This window comes from Macaca thibetana, chromosome 7 (genome assembly GCF_024542745.1).
Source record: "Macaca thibetana thibetana isolate TM-01 chromosome 7, ASM2454274v1, whole genome shotgun sequence".
Classification (NCBI taxonomy): domain Eukaryota; kingdom Metazoa; phylum Chordata; class Mammalia; order Primates; family Cercopithecidae; genus Macaca; species Macaca thibetana.
The window spans coordinates 72,687,966-72,704,577 of record NC_065584.1 but is presented as its reverse complement, the minus strand read 5'-3'; the positions used below and the strand labels follow the sequence as shown (position 1 = coordinate 72,704,577).

The following is a 16,612-nucleotide window of genomic DNA, read 5'->3' as shown; positions in this document are numbered from 1 at the left end:
TTTTGCAATCAAAGGTGACAAATTTAATTTTTTCTCTAAGTTATAAAATGAGAAATCCATTTATATACTTAATATTGGTTTCTAGGAATTTTTTTTATTTTTCTTGAGACGGAGTTTCACTCTTGTGAAAGGCTGGAGTGCAATGGCACGATCTTGGCTCACCACAACCTCCACCTCCCGGGTTCAAACAATTCTCCTGCCTCCTGAGTAGCTGGGATTACAGGCATGTGCCACCATGCTGGGCTAATTTTGTATTTTCAGTGGAGACAGGGTTTCTCCATGTTGGTCAGGCTGGTCTCGAACTCCCGACCTCAGGTGATCCGCCCACCTCAGCCTCCCAAAGTGCTGGGATTATAGGCATGAGCCACCATGTCCAGCCACAGGAATTCTATATATAATCTGCACAGGACAGTTTTGAGGACATAGTTTTTTTTTTTTTTTTTTGAGAGATGGAGTCTCATTCTGTCGTCCAGGCTGGAGTGCAGTGGCACAATCTCAGCTCACTGAAACCTCTGCCTCCCAGGTTCAAGCTATTCTGTCTCAGCCTCCCAAGTAGCTGGGAATACAGGTGCACACCACCATGCCCAGCTAATTTTTATATTTTTAGTAGAGACAGGATTTTGCCATGTTACCCAAGCTGGTCTCAAACTCCTGACCTCAAGTGACCCGCCTGCCCCGGCCTCCCAAAGTGCTGGGATTACAGGCATGCACCACTGTGCCCGGCCCTAGTTCATTTTTTTATGAGAGATTTGCTGTGTTAAACTATAGTTTTCTTTCATTATTCATAAAACAAGAACATTATTCTTGTTTTTGAGACAGGGTCTCACTTTATCAACCAGGCTGAAATGGTCACTACAACCTTGATCTCCCAGGCTCAAGCAATCTTCCCACTACAGCCTCACAGGTAGCTGAGACTACAGGTGCACGTCATCAAACTTGGCTAATTTTTAAAAATTCTTTGTAGAGATGGGGTGTTCCCGTATTACCCATGCTAGTCTCAAGCTCCTGGGCTCAAGCCATCATCTGGCCTTGGCCTTCCAAAGTGCTGGGATTAGAGGGATGAACTACTGCATCCTGCTTCAAACTTTTGAAACAGAGAATACAGTGACTAAGTTATAAACTTGTATCTTCATTTCAGTGCAGTTATTTTGAAAAACTTACCATCTGGAATGAACAGAACAGCATACTTTTTTTTTTTTTTTTTGAGACGGAGTCTCGCTCTGTCGCCCAGGCTGGAGCGCAGTGGCCGGATCTCGGCTCACTGCAAGCTCCGCCTCCCGGGTTCCCGCCAATCTCCTGCCTCAGCCTCCCGAGTAGCTGGAACTACAGGCGCCCGCCACCAAGCCCAGCTAGTTTTTTTGTATTTTTTTAGTAGAGACGGGGTTTCACCATGTTAGCCAGGATGGTCTCGATCTCCTGACCTCGTGATCCTCCCGTCTCGGCCTCCCAAAGTGCTTGGATTACAGGCTTGAGCCACGGCGCCCAGCCTTTTTTTTTTTTTTTTTTTTTTTTTGAGACAGTTTCACTCTTGTTGCCCAGGCTGGAGTGCAATGTTGTGATCTCGGCTCACCACAACCTCCGCCTCCCAGGTTCAAGCCATTCTCCTGCCTCAGCCTCCTGCGTATCTGGGATTACAGGCATGCACCACCACGCCTGGCTAATTTTATATTTTTAGTAGAGAAGGGGTTTTTCCATGTTGGTCAGGCTGGTCTCAAAACTCCCAACCTCAGGTGATCCACCCACCTCGGCCTCCCAAAATGCTGGGATTACAGGCATGAGCCACCATGCCCAGCCTCAGAACAGTATACTTAAACTGCTATTTTAAAATATTATTTAAAATTTTTAATTTGGATTTCCAGTAAGAAGCTGTCTTGAGATTGCCAGACATTTTACAGTGAGCTGACACTGTTCTCATCCATAAAAAGGCAAAATGTAAAGGCCAGAAAGACATAAAGAGAACAGAAAGCCTTCCCTATAAAAACAGGATACTCATAGATTTTTTTTTAATGGTAAAAAGTAGTAATTGGGAGATTCTCACTTAGATAAAAATTTTATATTCTTAGAAAAGTTCCTTTCTGCATAAATTGCAGTGAAGAGTTAAAGAATGCAGATTGTGATCTGACTTCATCCACAGTTGTGGCCTCTGATTTTCTTTATTCACCAGGAATTATTATATTAATAGTACAAGCTCCTCACTGTCTACTGTTTACAGCTGTGGGAGTTACAAAATAAACTTTCTGTGCCTTTTCCCCTCTTTTCTTTTGTTGTTAATAATGGTGTTATTTAGCAAACTGCTATTGAAGCTAAATGATAAAATTTAAGACCCCCATTCTCATGACAATATGACTATTTTTTAAGCATAACTGCTTTGGGAAATTTATCACATTCTTTTTTTTTTTGAGACGAGTCTAGCTCTGTCACTCAGGCTGGAGTGCAATGGCGCCATCTCGGCTCACTGCAAGCTACACCTCCTGGGTTGACACCATTCTCCTGCCTCAGCCTCCTGAGTACCTGCAACTACAGGCACCTGCCACCACGGCCGGCTAATTTTTTGTATTTTTAGTAGAGACGGGTTTCACTATGTTAGCCAGGATGGTCTCCATTTCCTGACCTTGTGATCTGCCCGCCTCGGCCTCCCAAAGTGCTGGGATTACAGGCGTGAGCCACCACGCCCAGCAGGACATTTATCAGATTCTTAACCCATGTTTTTAGCAGCAAAAATGGTGATTTTAAAATGCTGTTTAGAATTTTCCTTCTCAAGTATTTTGCATTGTCATAATAAAAAGACAAGTCCATGTTATCTTCAGCTGCTCATATAGCCACTTCTAAAGACTAATACACCTGATTCTCAGAATTAAATCATGGCATATGTGTTACTACATCTGACCTGGTAATTTAATGACAGCACTATCTAAATGAAAATAGCCATAATAATTTACTGTTTCAGCTTTTTTTTTAAGAGACATGGTCTCACTCTATTGGCCAGACTGGAGTGCAGTGGCCTCATCATAGCTCACTGCAGCCTCAAACTCCTCAGATCAAGCAATCCTCTTGCCTCAGCCTCCCGAGTAGCTATACTACAGGCACATTCCACCCATGCCCATGTAATTTTTTTATTTTTTGTAGAGACAGTCTCGCTATATCGCTCAGGCTAGTCTTGAATGACTGGCCTTAAGTGGTTCTCTGGCCTTGGCCTCCCAAAGAGCTGGGATTGTAGTCATAAGCTACCAAGCCTGGCCTCAGCTTTTTTTTTTTTTTTTAACTAGAATGCACTACTGTACAATAGGTGTACTGACAATGAAATCAACAAAATAAGCTATTTGCCCTGAGGCCATAATGTAGATGTTTTTAAGTGAATTTACATATAAGACCAAAGGCTCTGAATCTCAAGTAATTTGATCACTTTACACATTTTAAAGACACTGTTACACATTAATATAAATAATGCTGGGCCGAGTGTGGTAGCTCATGCCTGTAATCCCAGCACTTTGGGAGGCAGATCACCTGAGGTCGGGAGTTCAAGACCAGCCTGGCCAACCTGGTGAAACCCCATCTCTACTAAGAATACAAAAATTAGCTGGACGCGGTGGCATGTGCCCATAATCCCAGCTACTCTGGAGGCTGAGGCAGGAGAATCACTTGAATCCAGGAAGCAGAGGTTGCAGTGAGCCGAGATCACACCACTGCACTCTAGCCTGGGCGACAGAGCAAGACTCTGTCTCAAAAAAAAAAAAAAAAAAAGAAAGAAAAGAAAAAGGGCTGTATTACATCAAGAAAAGGGTTTCTGGAAACTCTGGGAGCCCAAACTTTTTAAACTTAGTAGCAGATTTAAACCACTACCATTTCTCCATCATAAGTGAGACACTCCTGGAAAACACGGTCTAAGAAGACATTGGTCATGGTAGCTGTTCCATAGCGTGAGAGTTCTTCTTTACTGAGCATGCCATTGTGATCTTTATCAAGATTCAAGTACTGGCCTTGGAAAGAAAAATAATAAAGACACTTATGACCACAATACAATTTTAATCAGAAGAATAGACTAACAAAAAGTTCTTTTTCTTGGTTAATATTTTGATTTTCAAACTATTCATGTTACGGTTAGGGTAGGGGCCTATGTATAATACTATCAGCTACCTTTGCAATCTTGATCAGAACAATCCTTGGGCTAGAAACAGCCAAAGAAAACCCATCATGAATGCCATAGTCTAGGATGTTTCACTTACATCACTGTTTTCAGTTTGTAGTCTTTTTAAACATTCCTAGGTTTCTAAATTAAATGGAGGTAAGAGGCGAACAAAAAGCACTGAAATGCCAGCACTTGAAAGTAGAGATAAGAATGCCAAAAGGGGCACTTTGGGAGGCCGAGGTGGGTGGATCAGAGGTCAGGAGTTCCAGAGCAGCCTGGCCAACAGTGAAACACCATCTCTACTTAAAAAAAAAAAAAAAAAAGCCGGGTGTGGTGGAAGCCTGTAATCCCAGCTACTTGGGAGGCTGAAGCAAGGAGAATTGCTTGAACCTGGGAGGTGGAGGTTGCAGTGAGCCAAGATCATGCCACTGGACTCCAGCCTGGGTAACAGTGTGAGACTCCATCTCCAAAAAAAAAAAAAAAAAAAAAAAAAAAAAAAAAAAAAAGCCAAAGGAGTCAAAAGATCACCCAACAAGATAATGTAGAATAGCTCCATCAGTAGATCCTGGGAACAGCATTTTATCAACAAAGCATGACAACAGCTAATGTTCATAATGGTGCTCCTGAGTCAACAAGGATCAAATTACATTCTATTCTATTGAAAAGAAACTGTATAACTTAAAAAGGGTTCTGCTGGATGCAGTGGCTCATGCCTATAATCCCAACACTTTGGGAGGCCAGGACAGGTAGATTGCTTGAGCCCAGGAGTTTGAAACCAGCCTGGGCAACACAGTGAGATCCCATCTCTAAAAAAAATTTAAAAAATTAGCCAGGCATGGCGCCTGTAGTCCCAGTACTGGGGTCGGTGGGGTGGGGTGGGGGCACTGAGGTTGGAGGATTGAGCCCAGGACTTCAAGGCTGCACTGAGCCATGATCGTGCCACTGCACTCCAGCCAGGGTGAGAGAGTGAGACCCTTTCTTCAAAAACGTTGGGGAGAGTCCAAAAAGTTAAAACATTGGTATTTAAACAAGTAAATTTTGGTAATGTACAATACTAGAGCTTAAGGTAATTAAATGCTTTGATCTTAAGCTATATCAGTGTATGTATAAAACTGTCCTCTGAACACCAATTACCTGAAGAAGGGATAATTCAAATTTTAGCATTATGATAGGAACATACCATAAACTCTTAGGGCAGAAGGAGCAGAAAACCAGTTTGTTTCTTGACTCTCCTTGGACAGTTCCTCATCCCTTAGCTAATGGAACATAAAGACATAATTAGAAGATAGCAACTGTCAAGTGATACAATTAAGTAGTTTAAAAACATTTACCTCCAATAAATCATCTAGGAAGCTGCATGCTAAAATATCTTGAATTTTTATCTTTCCTTTAAGAACATAAAGAAACACAATTAATTTCATTTTAAGAGAAGAGCAACTCAATTAAAAAAACTTTTTTCTTCACAAAAGCAATCACACAATTGGTATTTTAAAGCTTCTAGCTCTTATGTTCCAAAGTTCTTATTACATATTGTTACAGAGAGAGAAATCTCCGCCGGGCGCAGGAGCTCACATCTGTAATTCCAGTACTTTGGGAAGCTGAGGCGGGTGGATCACCTGAGGTCAGGAGTTCGAGACCAGCCTGGCCAATATGGTGAAAGCCCGTCTCTACTAAAAACACAAAAAATTAGCTGGGTGTGGTGGTGGGCGCCTGTAATCCCAGCTACTCTGGAGGCTGGGGCAGGAGAGTCACTTGAACCTAGGAGGCAGAGGTTGCAGTGAGCCAAGATCACGCCATTGTACTCCAGCCTAGGGAACAAGAGCAAAACTTCATCCCTACCCCGCAAAAAAAAAAAAAAAAAAAAAATCTACAGGCAACATTTAATAACATCTCTACTTGTATACCTCAACTATATAAATCTAAGTGCCAAATTCTAAAATTATAGTGATGTCAGATTTTCAAAAAAGTTTGTGATTATAGATATAGTACTGCTAATACACGAACAGGGACACTGTCTCCATTTATTTTTGGTAGGTTCTGGACTAGAAAGCAATACACAGGTGTGGTTTAAGAGCAGACAGATGAGAGTTTGTTTTCTTCTTCTTCTTTTTTTTTTTTAGACAGAGTTTTGCTCTTGTTGCCCAGGCTAGAGTCCAGTGGTGTGATCTCTGCTCACTGCAACCTCTGCTTCCCGGGTTCAAGTGATTCTCCTGTCTCCGTCTCCTGAGTAGCTGGGACTACAGGGACCTGCCACCACACTCAGCTAATTTTTTGTATTTTTAGTAGAAACGGGGTTTCACTGTGTTGGCCAGGCTGGTCTCAAACTCCTGACCTCAGGTGATTCACCCATCTCAGCCTCCCAAAGTGCTGGGATAACAGGCGTGAGCCACTGCACCCAGCTACTGCTGCTTTTTTGTACAGAAGAGGTCTTGCTATCTTGCCAGGGCTGGTCTTGAACTCCTAGGCACAAGTGATTTCTCACATCAGCCTCCCAAAGCACTCGGGTTACAGGTGTGAGCCACCTCACCCAGCCCAGATGGGAGTTGAAATGCCACTTTTAAATATGTAACCTAGCTAAATCTCAGTTGCCTTACACATAAAATGTGGACAATAATGTACCTTCCTTATGGGGTTATGAGATGACAATGAATGAATCCATGTAAAATGCTTAGCATACTACATAACAGTCAAAACATCTGATATTATTTTGTAAAATTTGAAAGAAAGTGTATATGTGTGTACTTAGAGTAGAGGAGTTCAAAAAACACTGTCAGCTACCATATGCTGTGATTGGATTCATAACTGGATTTTTTTTTTTTTGGACACAAGGTCTGGCTCTGTTGCCCAGACTAGAGTGCAGTGGCACGATCTTGGCTCACTGCAACCTCTGCCTCCTGGATTCAAGTGATCCACCTCAGCAGCTTCCCAAGTAGCTGGGACTACAGGCACGCGCGCGCCACTATACCTGGCTAATCTTTGTAATTTTTTTTCTTTTTTTTTTTTTGAGATGGAGTTTCACTCTTGTTGCCCAGGCTGGAGTGCAACAGCGCGATCTCAGCTCACCACAACCTCTGCCTCCCAGGTTCAAGTGATTCTCCTGCCTCAGCCTCTCAAGTAGCTGGGATTACAGGCGTGAGCCACCGTGCCTGGCCAATTTTTGTATTTTTATTTTTATTTTTTGTAGAAACAAAGTTTCACCATGTTGCCCAGGCTGATCTTGAACTCCTGAGCTCAAGTGGTCCACCCAACTCAGCCTCCCAGAGTGCTGAGATTACAGATGTGAACCACTGTGCTGGGCCCACAGTTGGATTTTCAAGGACAGAAGGATAATCAAGCACTTTGATTTGGACTTCTCTGTCCTTTCCTCTGCTCCAGTTACATGTATTTAAGTCTGGGCAGGCTTGAACAGTTAATAAAACATACTGTTAATGAGGCCATATTTACCAATCCGATCCCCATAGAAAATGAGAAAAATATGCATCACTGGCTAAATGGCTCTCATATTTCCAAATACATGTTTTTCATCAAAAAGAGAACAATTCTGCAGTATATCACATAGCAGAGACAGCAAATCATATGCGAGTAACTGACTTCCTAGAACGGGAAGGAGGCATTTATGACTCATTACCCAGTTCATACTTCTTCACTGTTAGGTGACATCCCCCCATCTGTCACACAGCAGATTATAGTCAGTGCAAGTAAATCATAAAAGATCTTCAGATAAACATAACCAAAGCATTGCTACTGTTTTTTGTACCTTTTTATCTCCTTGAAATTCACCAAATTTTTAATGGCAGTGACAGGAAAATAAATGACATTTTAAGAGTTTTCTGTAGTTATTGAGATTTAGATATAATAATATCCTCATGTAAGTTAGATAAGATTTTCTTTTACCTGTCCTTAAAGGATCTAAAAAGAAGAAGAACTTCCTAACTGCTGTACAAACATAAAAGGAGTAGAAAGATTTTTCCAGACCATCTAATTGTGGCAAAGTAGGGATAAGTTCCAATATGTAGTTTTCTAAATCCTGAAAATAAAACAAAATAAAGTGTTAAGTGTCCAATCTGGATTCTTCATTACATACTAGAATATAATTTCATTACTAAAAATTATTCAGCATTAACACTACATTGATAAAGAAATAAATTCATGACTATTTTAGTGGTAAAACTATTTTACATTAAATTTTGTTTCTCCTAATTTAAGTTTTAACATTTTTGAAAAGTAGTAAATTCTATATAGTTCTAAATTCAAAGGGAACAAAGATATTGATTAAAAAGCCTCTCACCTATTTCTTCTCCCCAGAGGTAACCTGTATTATCAACTTCTGATGTAATTTCCCAAAGGTAACAGATATAAATATGAACCAATACATATATATTTCTTTCCCTCTTTTTTTTTTTTTTTTTTTTTTGAGATGTAGTCTTGCTCTGTCGCCAGCCTGGAGTGCAGTGGTACAATCTTGGCTTACTGCAACCTCTGCCTCCCAGGTTCAAGCGATTCTCCTTGCCTCCTCCTGAGTAGCTGGGACTACAGGCACGCACCACCATGCGCAGCCAATTTCTGTATTTTTAGTAGAGGCAGGGTTTCACAATGTTGGCTAGGATGGTCTTGATCTCTTGACCTCGAGATCCAGCCACCTCCGTCTCCCAAAGTGCTGTGACTACAGGCATGAGGCACCGCACCCGGCCTTTCCCTCTTTTTACACACAGGATGTATCAACATACCGTGAAGAGTGCTTTTGTCATTCAGTAATGTATTTTACAGTCATTCCATCTTGACTCTCAAATAGCTATATATTATATCATTGTATGGATGTGCCATATTTAACTAGGCCTCTATTGGGACATTTAGTTTTTTCCTAATATTTTGCTACATGAAAAGTAATACCATAAGGGCTAAGCTAATTATTCATTCATAGATATTGTGGAAGAATATAAAATACAATTTCTGTAAGTGGACCTGCTGGGTTGTGGCATATGCACATGTAGAAATTTGATAAGACACTGGGAAACTTCCCATCTCCCCATAAATGCCATGTGAATTTTATACTCCCACCAGCAATGTGAAGGCTATTTCTACAGTTCTGAATTCTGCACACAGGTGTCCCAGGAGCACCACGGTTAATGTACAGGGGTGCATCAGGATATTTTAAAATTTTGAGAGAAACAGCAACATTTGTCAGATACTGTGGACAGATATTGAAATAAGCTAGAACCATGTGCTCAAGGTAGTTCACATTTTCAATACTGAATCTCAATTCATTCCTTTTTTTTGAGGCAGGGTCTCACTCTGTCACACAGGCTGCTGGAGTACAGTAGCATGATCTTGGCTGACTGAAACCTCTACCTCCCAGGCTCAAGTGATCCTCCCACCTCAGCCTCCTGAATAGCTGGGACCGCAGAGATGCACCACCACACCCAGTTAATTTTTTGTATTTTTGGTAGAGATGGGGATTCACCACGTTGCCCAGGCTGGTCTCAAACTCTTGAGCTCAAGCTATCTGCCCACCTTGGCCTCCCAGTGTTGGAATTACAGTTGTGAGCCACTGTGCCTGGTGATTTAAATTTTTTAAATCATCCAGCCCAAAATGTCATGAATATATTCCTCTTTTTTATTTGAGATGGACTCTTGCTCTGTCGCCCAGACCGGAGTGCAGTGGCGAAATCTCGGCTCACTGCAACCTCCACCTCCTGGGTTCAAGCGATTCTCCTGCCTCAGCCTCTTCAGTAGCTGGGACTACACTCCTGTGCCACCATGCCTGGCTAATTTTTTGTATTTTTTTGTTCGTTTGTTTGAGATGGAGTCTCGCTCTGTTGCCCAGGCTGGAGTGCAGTGGCGTGATCTTGGCTCACTGCAAGCTCCGCCTCCCGGGTTCACGCCATTCTCCTGCCTCAGCCTCCTGAGTAGCTGGGACTACAGGCGCCCGCCACCTCGCCCGGCTAATTTTTTGTATTTTTAGTAGAGACGGGGTTTCACCATGTTATCCAGGATGGTCTCGATCTCCTGACCTTATGATCTGCCAGCCTTGGCCTCCCAAAGTGCTGGGATTACAGGCGTGAGCCACCACGTCCAGCCAAATATATTCCTTTTAATGACATAAATCTTTGCAAAGCTAGGTTTTGATGGTTCCTGTGGTAAAGGACCACAGAAAAATTAGTGAACAGGAATGAGGAGGACAAGTGTCCAGTCTAATTCCCAGGTTTAAGTAGTTGTACACATCCCATTAATAACTGTACTTAAGAATGAAACAAAAATATCTTCTTTCAACTTAAGTGTATTATTTTTTCAAGTGGCTAATAAGCTTAATGAATACTCATTAAATTGTTTGGAATTAACTGGCTAGTACGTGAAACTTCTAGGGATTTCTTTTGACTCAGAAGCACTGTGAAAGAATTACTCAAACGCTAAAAGTGTCAATTCAAACTTTTTGATCTTTGCTAATTTGATAGGTGAAAAACGGCAACTTAGTGTAGATTTATCTGGGATTTCTCTTATGTGAAGTTAGTTGTTTCTTATGATTAAGAAGCATTTGAATTTTACTTTTTATACATTATCTATATCCTTTGTGCAGTTTTCTATTGGGTTAATGGCTTCTTGATTTCTGGGCGCTTTTTATATATTAGGGTAATTGGCTATTTGTGATTGTTTCAGATATTTCCCCCAGTTTGTTGTTTTCTTTTTACTTTAACATGGGCTTTGCCCTATAGATCTTCTCAAAATTTAGCTGAACTTATTGTTTTCTAGACCTCTGGGTTTTGTCATACTTAGAAAGGCTTTCCCTATTACAGGATTACATATTTTTTTTTTTTTTTTTTTTTTTTGAGACGGAGTCTCGCTCTGTTACCCAGGCTGGACTGCAGTGGCCGGATCTCAGCTCACTGCAACCTCCGCCTCCCGGGTTTACACCATTCTCCTGCCTCAGCCTCCCGAGTAGCTGGGACTACAGGCGCTCGCCACCTCGCCCGGCTAGATTTTTGTATTTTTTAGTAGAGACGGGGTTTCACCGTGTTAGCCAGGATGGTCTCGATCTCCTGACCTCGTGATCCGCCCGTCTCGGACTCCCAAAGTGCTGGGATTACAGGCTTGAGCCACCGCGCCCGGCCAGGATTACATATTTAAAAGCCTCCCATGGTTTCTTTCTCTCTCTTTTTTTGAGACAGAGTCTCAGTCCAGTCCAGGCTGGAGTGCAGTGGCACAGTCTCAGCTCACTGAAACCTCCACCTCTTGGGTGCAAGCAATTCTTGTGTCTCAGCCTGACTAGCTGGGATTATAGGCACGCACCACCACGCCTGGCTAATTTTTGTATTTTTAATAGAGAGGGGGTTTCATCATGTTGGCCGAGCTGGTCTTGAACTCCTGACCTCAAGCTATCCGCCCGCCTTGGCCTCCCAAAGTTGCTGGGATTACAGGCATGAGCCACTGAGCCTCGCCATACTTTGAGTTCCTTACGTCCTCCATACGGCATCGAGAATGATCTTTTAAAATGTAAATCATATCCTGACAGACTCAGCTTAAAACTTCTGATGGTTTCCCATTAGCTTCAAAGTAAATCCAAAGTCCTTACTGTGGCCTAAAAGGCCCTACATGTGGCCCCTGCCTACTTGTCCAACTTCATTTCCGTTATTGTAATCCTTGTTCTAGCCACACTGGCTTCCTTATGTTCCTAGAACAGGTCCAGGCTTAATTTTGCCTTGGAGACACTGTATTTGCCGTTTCCTCTATACTATGTCTTCATAAGGCTGGCTTCTTTCTCATACTTCATGGCTAAAACTTAATCCCTATCTCAAAAAGATGCTCCTTCCAGCCTACCTGAAATTGTCCACCAATCCCAGTCATCTTCCTGCCTAGTTTACTGTTTTCTTTTTCTTTTCCTTTCTTTTTTTGAGATAGTCTCGCTCTGTCGCCCAGGCTGGAGAGAAGTGGCACAATCTCAGCTCACTGCAAGCTCCGCCTCCCGGGTTCACATCATTCTCCTGCCTCAGCCTACTGAGTAGCTGGGACTACAGGCGCCCGCCACCACGCCCAGCTTATTTTTGTATTTTTAGTAGAGTCGGGGTTTCACCGTGTTAGCCAGGATGGTCTCGATCTCCTGACCTCATGATCCACCCGCCTTGGCCTCCCAAAGTGCTGGGATTACAGGTGTGAGCCACCGCACCCAGCCTACTGTTTTATTTTCTACATATAACTTGTTGCTATTTGTTTTATCTGCTTATAATTTAGTGTCTGTCTTCCCACTCTGTTAGAAAAAACAGGTCTAAGAGGGAACAAAAATTGTACTGTGTCCCTGGAAAGATTTTAAAGTATAACATTTAGTATGAGCTAACAGATTCCATCTACAGAAATTTGGGCCAAAAAAAAAAAAAAAAAAAAAAAGGAAAAAAAGAAATCTGGGCAAAACAGATTGTAACAAAGTAAAATGTGAGCCCTACAAGTTTAGAATAATACCTGCCCCCAAATAAATGTTTACTAACTGCTTAATAAGATTTAATAAGTGAATAACACTTTGTATACTCTACTCAGGTTATAAATGTTGGTCTGGAAGCCACTGTCTTTCAAATTAGTAAGACACAAAGCCTGGGTTTCAAAAGGCAATGGGCCAAGAATGGAAGAAATACTTTGAGAGAAGTGTTTTCTTTCATTGAGAGAAGGGGAAAATTATTCCTTTTTAGAAACAACTACAGAAGTACACTGTTTCTTTTCTCTCCCTTTTGCCCATCTCTCTTTCAATCTTTGTTTCCATACATGGAAAGAGGCAAGACAAGCAATAACAGGGGACTGTTTTTATAAATCAATATTGCTGTTTCTATAAATCAAGTGAACTGCTAACAAGAATTCTCAGAGCTAGGGAAGTACTGCAGTTTGGGACCCGACCGCTAAACAAGTACCAACAGGTGGCTAATTATGTCTTCCTTGCTAGAAAGAGATGGCCAGAAGCAAGAGCCTTTTATTGTCAAGTTGGTCTGAACCTTAAAGAGAATTGTAGTGTACCCCTGGAAAGGTTTTACAGTATAACTATTCAGAATGAGCTAATAGATTCTATCTACAGAAATCTAGACAAAACAGAATGCAACAAATTATAGCAGGAACCATACAAACTGTAACAAGAAATTTACATTTAACTCATATCTGAATAATTATTTGATTAACTTAGTTTATATTCATGCCCAATTCCCTTCCCCTCTCCCCTATAACCTTAAAAAAAGCACTGTATATTTGGGAAAAAAGCCTGAGGTGAAAAATAAGTCCATATAATTTAGATACCCGTATTTAGAAGAAGCATAGCCATTTGGGCCATGAAGTTATAATTCTCTGTTGATAACTTGGCCTAATTATAGCAGTGCCTAATAGGAAACAAGCAGCCTCTTGGTAACTGACCTAACAACCTTAAACCCAGAGGTGGGAATACAGTCACATTCATTTTCTCTCTCATATTTTTTTCTTTTTCTTTTGAGACATAGTCTTGCTCTGTTGCCCAGGCTGGAGTGCAGTGGCATGATCTCAGCTTACTGCAACTGCCTCCTGGGTTCAAGTGATTCTCTTGCCTGAGCCACTCTAGTAGCTGGGATTACAGGCATCTGCTACCATGCTCAGCTAATGTTTTTGTATTTTTAATGATGGGGTTTCACCATGTTGGCCAGGCTGGTCTCCAAGTCCTGACATCAAGTGATCCACTCACCTTGGCCTCCCAAAGTACTGGGATTACAGGTGTGAGCTACCGTGTCTGGCTTCTCTTATATTTTTTTTTTTTTTTTTTTGAGACGGAGTCTCGCTCTGCCGCCCAGGCTGGAGTGCAGTGGCCAGATCTCGGCTCACTGTGAGCCGAGATCTGGCCACTGCAAGCTCCACATCCTGGGTTCACGCCATTCTCCTGCCTCAGCCTCCCGAGTATCTGGGACTACAGGCGCCCGCCACCTCGCCCGGCTAGTTTTTTATTTTTTAGTAGAGACGGGGTTTCACCGTGTCAGCCAGGATGGTCTCGATCTCCTGACCTCATGATCCGCCCGTCTCGGCCTCCCAAAGTGCTAGGATTACAGGCTTGAGCCACCGCGCCCGGCCTTCTCTTATATTTTCTTAAAAAAAAAAAAAAAGGTGTGGGGGAATTCTTGGCCCTTTAAAACATAGTGACACACTGATACATTCATGAATAATCAAGTTTTTCAGTGATTTTTAAATGTTAAAATGCAACATTATTTTTATTTTCCCCTTTAAAAGGCTTTTTTATTTTTTTGAGATGGAGTCTGCTTTTGTCGTCCAGGCTCAAGTGCAACAGCCCGATCTAGGCTCACTGCAACCTCCGCCTCCTGTGTTCAAGCGATTCTCTTGCCTCAGCCTCCCGAGTAGCTGGGATTACAGGCGGCCACCACCATGCCTGGCTAATTTTTGTATTTTCAGTAGAGACGGAATTTTCCATGTTGGTCCGGTTGGTCTCAAACTCCTGACCTCATGATCTGCCTGCCTCAGCCTCCCTAAGTGCTGGGATTATAGGCGTGACCCACCACGCCCGGCCAAAAGGCCTTTTTTTATTTTTAAAGTTTGAAGAAAAAGAATCTAAAAAGGAATTTGTATAGTCAACATACATTGAACACTTGTTTAGTAACACATGTCATTTATTTAAAAAAAAAAAAAAAAAAAAAAAAAAGAAAAAACCAAACCCCAAAACAGAAACATCCTGTGTCTCAACAAAAACTATATGGAATCAACACCACTGAGGTCTGTGGAAAGAAAAAGAAAAATCTGTTCCCTTTGCTTTGCTGGAAGCTGGAAGGTGCTAGGCCCCTGTGTAGTAGTGCATAGAATTCTAGCTGCTCTCCTCTATTGAGCACACAGTATACTATGTCTCTATGTGAATACGGACAGTAAGCATTTACCAACCTCTCCTTGTCTACTGTCTCTTGTTTAGAAAAAGAAAACAAATTTTACAAAATGGGGTTATAGAAGGTCAGCAAAAGGTAGGTTTGAAACATTTGGATAGTTTAAAGTGAGCATTTTGACAAAGTTGCTTTTCCTTTGGCATGTTTAATTGTGATTTTTAAGGGACATCCTTGCATGACATTTTAAAAATAAATTCTTTTTTTTTTTTTGAGACAGGGTCTCCCTCTGTTGCCCAGGCTGGAGTGTAGTGGTGCAATCTTGGCTCACTGCAACCTCCGCCTCCTAGGTTCAAACGATTCTCCCACCTCAGCCTCCTGAGTAGCTGGGATTCCAGGCGTACGCCACCACAGCCCAGCAAATATTTCTATTTTTAGTAGAGACGGGATTTCACCATATTAGTCAGGCTGGTCTCAAACTCCTGACCTCAGGTGATCCGCCCACATCGGCCTCCCAAAATGCTGGGAGTACAGGCATTGGGAGTACAGGTATGAGCCACCGCACCCGGCCAATATATATATATATTTTTTTGAGGCAGAGTTTTGCTCTTGTTGCCCAGGCTGGATTGCAATGGAGCTATTTTGGTTCACAGCAACCTCCACCTCCTGGGTTCAAGTGATTCTCCTGCCTCAGCGTCCCGAGTAGCTGGGATGCTACCACAGGTGGCTAATTTTGTATTTTTAGTAGAGACAGGGTTTCTCCATGTTGGTCAGGCTGGTCTCGAACTCCCAACCTCAGGTGATCCGCCCGCCTCGGCCTCCCAAAGTGCTGGGATTACAGGTGTGAACCACCACACCCAGCATAAATGCTCTCTTAATGATGACTTTAACCCTGCCACTCCATGGGAGAATCAGTAGAATCTGTAGGATCTTATTTGGAATTGACATTCTCTATTGTAATTTTGTTTATTTTTAAATTTGTTTTTTGTTTCACGAAAAGATGATGTTCAATTTTAAAAGTTGAAAGTGTACAAGTTGCTTTGTTATGGTAAAAGTAAATATGTACACACAAACACGTACAAACAGAAATAAAACAAAGCATTATATGAATAGCCTGTAATCCCAACACCCAGTGATAACTACAGTTTACATTTTGATGTCTATAAGAGTTAATATAATGTCTATAAGGTTAATACTTACAGATTCCCGAAGGTACCCCTGCCCAGCGACATCATATAAACTGAGTCCTATTCTTGTTTGATGAAGCCAAACTGACAATAAATAAGAAAATGAAATGTAATTCTTAAGATTTATCCTTTAGATATGAAAAAGGAGATAAAGAGCTAGATTTGAGACGAGCTAATCTAGTAACTCTAAAAACATTTCTTCTCGCCACAAAATTGCTTGAAACAAAAAACCATAGAATGGCAGAGTTCAACAATTCTATCATGACTAAAGCTATAATAAAACTGACACCTTGAAGATACTGTTCTTTACCAATTAAACTTGGTGTTCCACCAAACAGGAACAGCTAGTATAATGTTATGCCTTCATTGAAGCTGCTTTTATTTCTGAGGTTAATTACAGCAACCAATTATTAAAGATTGTATACAGTAGGCTTTCACAGATTATTATAGCACTTGTAGGAATCATAAGTCCAAGCTGTTTAATAGAT

At 41.7% G+C, this 16,612-nt stretch overlaps 1 protein-coding gene across 3 annotated transcripts in view; it reads right to left on the bottom strand.

Moving 5' to 3' along the window:
• Positions 1 to 16,612, bottom strand: part of PPP2R3C (protein phosphatase 2 regulatory subunit B''gamma) — a 37,023-nt gene that overhangs the window by 4,722 nt on the left and 15,689 nt on the right. For all 3 annotated transcript variants that reach the window (XM_050798111.1, XM_050798114.1, XM_050798112.1), the window contains 5 exons: positions 16,138 to 16,208; positions 8,021 to 8,153; positions 5,458 to 5,513; positions 5,307 to 5,382; positions 3,841 to 3,977 (listed from right to left, as the gene is read on the bottom strand). In XM_050798111.1, coding sequence (XP_050654068.1) covers positions 3,841 to 3,977; positions 5,307 to 5,382; positions 5,458 to 5,513; positions 8,021 to 8,153; positions 16,138 to 16,208 — 473 coding nt within the window. The remainder of the gene's footprint in view (positions 1 to 3,840; positions 3,978 to 5,306; positions 5,383 to 5,457; positions 5,514 to 8,020; positions 8,154 to 16,137; positions 16,209 to 16,612) is intronic.